At 37.0% G+C, this 6,177-nt stretch overlaps 1 protein-coding gene across 1 annotated transcript; it reads left to right on the top strand.

Moving 5' to 3' along the window:
- Nucleotides 1-3,106: 3,106 nt before the first annotated feature.
- LOC131159480 (adenine/guanine permease AZG2) lies at nt 3,107-4,999 on the top strand. Its single transcript, XM_058114428.1, has one exon. The coding sequence runs from the start codon at nt 3,124-3,126 to the stop codon at nt 4,744-4,746; it is 1,623 nt and encodes a 540-aa protein (XP_057970411.1). The 5' UTR covers nt 3,107-3,123; the 3' UTR covers nt 4,747-4,999.
- The last annotated feature ends 1,178 nt before the right edge of the window (nt 5,000-6,177 follow it).

Below are 6,177 nucleotides of genomic sequence, written 5' to 3'. Positions count from 1 at the left end.
TCAAGGAACGTGGTGAAAGATCGAAAATAACAGGAAGAAGAGGGATTGAGAGCTTTCAGATTTGTATCCAAATTCACAGAAAAAAAAAAAAAAGGTTTATATATATATATATATATATATATATATATATTTAAGAGAGAGAGGATCATTTACACTTGATATGCTTCTCGAGCAATTTTCATTTCAATAACCACATTGTTCAATCAGATATAGTAGCTATGCTCGTCATATTTTCCAAAAATTAAACTGATCATATCTTGCTAGGCATTTGATTTTGGAATCGTTATTATAATACAAATAAAAGCATTAATTGAATTATTGACTTAAACTAGTGTTCACACATGCCACGATCGAATAAACTGAAAATATGATAAAATGACATAATTATCAAAATGTCAAAACCAAAACAGGAAACAAATAATGTCACCTAAACTAGAAGAAAAATCATAGATGCTATGTCAACTCATGGGAAATTTGAGTGCACTCATTGAAATCAAAAGGTTTGAGAGAGAGAGAGAGAGAGAGAGAGAGAGAGAGAGAGCTTTTTTTTTTCTTTTTCGGTAATTAGTACACCATGAGGTACACTAACTTAAACTTTGTGGGTTTATATTTCATAAGGACCCACCCACCACGTATAAATTCAACCAATGTCATGATTCATGAACATGCTTAATTCCCTCACCCACTCAGGTAGATTCATTTCAACCCGTGAATAATCCAGAGCAGCACATGAACAAAAAAGAAAATGTAAATCATTCAAAGATTCGGGTATAGATTTCTCACCATATTTATATTTTGCAGGAAAAGCCAAACCCATATCGTTGAATACACCTATAACCTGTATTCTCCATTTCCCCCCTTATTTTTCATAAGGTGGGGTTTAAATCTTTTGGTAAAATTGAGTTCAAGAATGTGAGGAATGAGGATTTTCTGCATACACAGTCCAAGCACACTGAATATGCAGATTTGGTTTTTTTTAATGTTTGGATGGTGAGGATCTAAGACACAGTCTGTCATCATGATTCATTCCCGTCATTTAGGGAGTCCAAGCTCCACAGACAACGAAGGGATGCCAACCCATTCAAACATTAAAAATTAAAATTAAAAAAGAAAAACAAAGCAAAACAAACACTGAAACAAAAACAAAACAAAGCAGAAAAAAACAAAAAAAGAATAAACACCCTGTTTTTGGGGAAGAGCATATATGTATTTCTCATGATATTAAATATCTTATCAGCATACACTCCAATTTTTTATTTATGTGTACCATATCAGATTATCGTTTTCATTTTAAAGTTTCAAAAATACAAATAAATAAGAAAGAATTTATAACTATGGCGTTTTTCGGTATTGACCAGTATCACTTGGTATCAACTGATTAGTATCAAGAGTATCAACTAGTTTTTCATCAGACATTATGTGAGATACTAAGGCAGATAAACAAACTAGGATGAAATTATATTTACAACTTTAACAATTACATTAGTACTTTATTTTTATTATTGCACTCCCCGACGTCTCATGTGGGAAGGAGAGGGAGAAACGACAAAAGTAACTAAAATTTAGAGGCAGTTTAGGTAAAGTTTCTTAGGTACTTTTAAGCCTAGTTCTAGTTAAGAAGAAATTCACCACATGCAGATGTGGTCAAAATAATAAAATCAATTCGAGAACAATGGTACTAGCCCAAACCAACTAGCATGATCTTATTAGAGACGGAAGGGGCTTAAAAACTTTAACTAACTATTAGTTGCAAACCCTTGTAATGAGTGAATTTTATTCATTTTTAATGAACATTATCATGAAGGTTCTTATTATATAGAAATACTTTTGTTGCTTTTTGACACTTAGCCATGTAAATAAAATTTGTATAATATATACAATATAAATAACATTAACATTACATATGGGATCGAACATGACAATAACTATTTAAATTTTATCATATAGTAGCATGGAAATTTTTTATAAAAAATAAGAATTAAAATGGAAAATGACACTCAATAAAATAAATACGTGAAAAGAAAAATTATTCTAAAAATAAAATTAATACTATAACCTAAACCACAAGCAACATTAAATATAAATACTATTTAATATATACTAACATTTAATATAAGCAACATTTAATACACAATCAAAATCGAATCCATATTAACATTTGATATATTCAACCAGATTAATATTTATTTAAATGCAAGCATTTAATGGGTGCTTAAATACAATCAGCATATGAGTACTGAGTGATGAAGATGACCTTCATTTCTAAGCCAGCTGTTATCTAGCTATTGCTTAGTCATGTATTATGAAGAGTCAAACTCAGATATGTGTGTGTATATATTATACACATATACATATATATATACAAGTGTGTGTGTGTATATACACTTATATTTATGTTTACACTTGTATTTATGTAAAAGAAATGATAGGATGTCGAACACAAAATCCTCAAGCATGTAGGAGTAGGATAGACTCTACTCACATGAGACCTGCACTTGTGTTTGGTTGGAAAATGACCAAGACCCTATTTTTGGGATTCTTAGTAAATTTGTTCGACTACTTCCATTCCTTAATTTAAGGGACATAAATAATTAATAAATAGTAAAATAAAAAGAACAAAATTACAAATTTGCAACTAACAAATGGTCCCTAATGATAGAGCTATATTTTAGAAAACGAAAACAATTATCTCCCTTGTTTTCTATTTAAAAGCTATTACCTAGCTAGCTACTATCAAAACATTAACAGTCTATCTTAAACAGTGGGTGATGGTATTGTCTTTCAAGTTCTATTTCCTTTGTTATTAAAAATTTTAATTTTTTCCTCACTATTCAAAAACACTTGCATCCTTTGCCATCGCCAAGTGTACGAAGGTGAGTCACCAGCAAGTAACTGTAGGGTCTCTCTTAATTTTTTTTTTTTTTAAAAAAAGAAAAGAAAAAGGAAAAAGCAGACTTGCCCATATACACATATTCATATTTATACAGACATTTTCCAAAAGAGACACTTTTTATTTTATTCTTCAATTTAGTATTCACCTATCCCGCGTGGAAAACACTCACGTTTGTCCCTATAAATCCCAGAAGATGCCCCCAAAACTCTGAGAGAGAGAGAGAGAGAGAGATGGGGGGTGAGTTCTGTGCAAGAGTTGGAACTGGGTGTTGCACAAAACTAGCAGGGACATGGGCCAGGATGGAGAAGGCCATAAATGACGCCGTGTCCAAAAGCGTGGTGGGCAAGTTCTTCAAGCTAGAAGCCCGAAAGAGCTGCTTCACAAAGGAACTCCGGGCCGGCACCGCCACCTTCCTCACCATGGCTTACATAATCACCGTCAACGCCACCATCCTCACCGATTCCGGCGGCACGTGCTCTGCCTCCGACTGCTCCCCTCCTGGCAGCCCGGACTGCGTGCTCAAGCCCAACCCCGGCTACCAAAAGTGCTTAGATAAGACCAAGAGTGACCTCATTGTAGCCACAGCTTTGTCCTCCATGATCGGGTCTTTTGCCATGGGAATTTTGGCCAACCTTCCTTTGGGCCTGGCTCCCGGAATGGGCTCCAACGCTTACCTGGCCTACGACTTGGTGGGCTTCCACGGAACCGGTCCCATGTCGTACCAAACCGCCCTCGCCGTGGTCCTGATCGAGGGCTGTGCGTTTCTCCTAATAGCAGCTTTTGGACTTCGAGCAAAGCTTGCTCGGCTCATCCCCGGCCCGGTTCGGCTTGCTTGCGCAGCAGGAATTGGGCTCTTCATTGCGTTTGTGGGCCTTCAGGCCCACCAGGGTGTTGGCCTAGTGGGCCCCGACACGTCCACGCTGCTGACACTCGCTGCGTGTACCAAAACTGACCCGGTGACCGGCGCGTGTACCAGCGGGAAAATGAGGAGCCCGACATTCTGGTTGGGCTTTGTCGGCTTCCTAGTAATGTCTTATGGGCTGATGAAGAACGTCAAGGGAAGCATGATTTATGGTATTCTATTCGTGACACTGATTTCTTGGATTAGGAACACTTCTGTTACATATTTTCCCAACACCCCACTTGGTGATGAAAATTACAATTACTTCAAGAAAGTGGTAGATTTCCACCACATCAAGTCCACAGCTGGTGCAATCAGCTTCACCCATTTCAACAGGAGTGAGGTTTGGGTTGCCCTGGTGACCCTACTGTATGTTGATGTGCTTGCCACCACAGGAACGTTGTACACCATGGCCGAGATGGGAGGGTTCCTAGATGATCAGGGGAGTTTTGAGGGGGAATACACGGCGTACATGGTTGATGCCGGGGCCACGGTGGTGGGAGCCGCCCTAGGGGTGTCCCCGATCGCAACGTACGTCGAGTCCTCAGCCGGGATCAGGGAGGGGGGTCGAACAGGGTTGACTGCCGTGATTGTTGGGGTGTACTTCTTCTTGTCCTTGTTTATAGTTCCCCTGTTGGCCAGTGTTCCGCCATGGGCCACAGGCCCATCACTGGTCATGGTGGGGGTGTTGATGATGAAGGTGGTGAAGGACATAGAGTGGGAAAATATGAAGGCAGCAGTCCCTGCTTTTGTGACCATACTTCTTATGCCACTCACCTATTCTATAACAAATGGGATTATTGGTGGGATAGGGCTGTACATTGCTCTTAGCTTGTATGACTTCATTAAGGAGAGGATAAGGTGGTCGATTGAGATGAGAAGGATGGTCATCAAGGAACAAAACCAAGTGTCTGCTACCTCTGGTGCAGACACAGCCACTGAATTAATATAATAATAGTGGCCTAGCGTAGTAGCTAAATGTAATATATAGTATGTGATTTTGAAAGCCTTTTAATATGATGGCTGATTTTTTTTTTCCCTTTTTTTTCTGGGTAGGTGATGCTTTTGTTTGTAGATTTTATGTCAGGAAATATTATGGATATTAGATATAGACATAGATAGACCTATGTTTATGATCTCATCAGCTCCAAGTTGGGTATTGAGTGCATTGTTTAATAGCTTATGCTAGATTTCGTTATGCAGAATTGGGGCTTTGAACTTGAAACTGTGCAAAATAAGGCAAAGTTCAAAACAGTTTCTCAGAAATTAACAAAGCATAACAACTTTGATGTCCTTATAGTTGATCTAAAAGCAGGGATGTCATCATCAGCCATTGCTGTCATACTCATACCTAACATGTGCAGTAGGTAATGTGAGAGGTAAGTCCTCAGAAACTCATATGGGGTCCACTGGTTTGGAAGAGTTTGTGGAATGTGGGGTATGGGTGTTCCTCCACGAGGAAAATTTACCTTGAAATGCTGTCAAACCATCAGTAAGTCAAACGGGGGAGGGAAAATTTGTCATGTGGAATTGTGTTTTAAATCGTGGTAGGGGTAGTATAATGTAACGGTAAGGGGTGTAATGGGAAACGAGAATAGCGGATATTATATAATGGGAAGTAGGTATAATGGCCGCAAATTTTTTTCAAATTAACACAATCTTATGCATATTAGTATATTTGCATCTTTCAAGTTTTTAATCCTTCTTAAAAAAGAGTTTGTGTATTTTGGATTGAACTAAAGTTGTTTGATAAAGGTAAGAAGTTAAACATTTGTTTTAAACCACCATTGATAGACAAATTACGTATGTGTATATTTGTACTTTCTCATTGTTTTTATGCGCGATAAATTCTTATGTGTGCTAAATTAATTAATAAAACAAAATACATCATACACTTCATTAATTTATTAGACATGTAAGACATATGAATAATAAAAATATACAATAAATAGAAAAGAAAAGAAGGTTGACGTTGAAAAATATAGAACATAAATATCAAATTTCTAATATTATCAAAATAAAATATTTTCTTTACAAATTAGTATTTTCAAATTGTTAATTAATGCTTTTTGTATCATTATCATCCTCATTATAATCTTTTTCCCCTTTCACCACTTAGTAGATTGAGAATGATTTATGAAAGGGTGGAGGGGGGATAAAAGTAAGAAGAAAAAGTGAGAAATTAATAATTTTTTTTGGCGTATCAATCTAGCAGCGGTTACATAACGGCCGTAGTGGCCTTTAAATAACGGTCGTGGTCCGTAACGACCGCTACGATAGTTATTTTTCTTCCCACTGATTTCGTGGTGTGTAACGGTATCAAGAGCCCAAAAAACCGTTATGTAATGACATAACATAACAGTTGGCAAGAAAAAAGAAAAAG

This window comes from Malania oleifera, chromosome 7 (genome assembly GCF_029873635.1).
Source record: "Malania oleifera isolate guangnan ecotype guangnan chromosome 7, ASM2987363v1, whole genome shotgun sequence".
In the NCBI taxonomy this organism is placed as follows: Eukaryota; Viridiplantae; Streptophyta; class Magnoliopsida; order Santalales; family Ximeniaceae; genus Malania; species Malania oleifera.
This window is presented reverse-complemented; position numbering and strand designations above follow the sequence as displayed.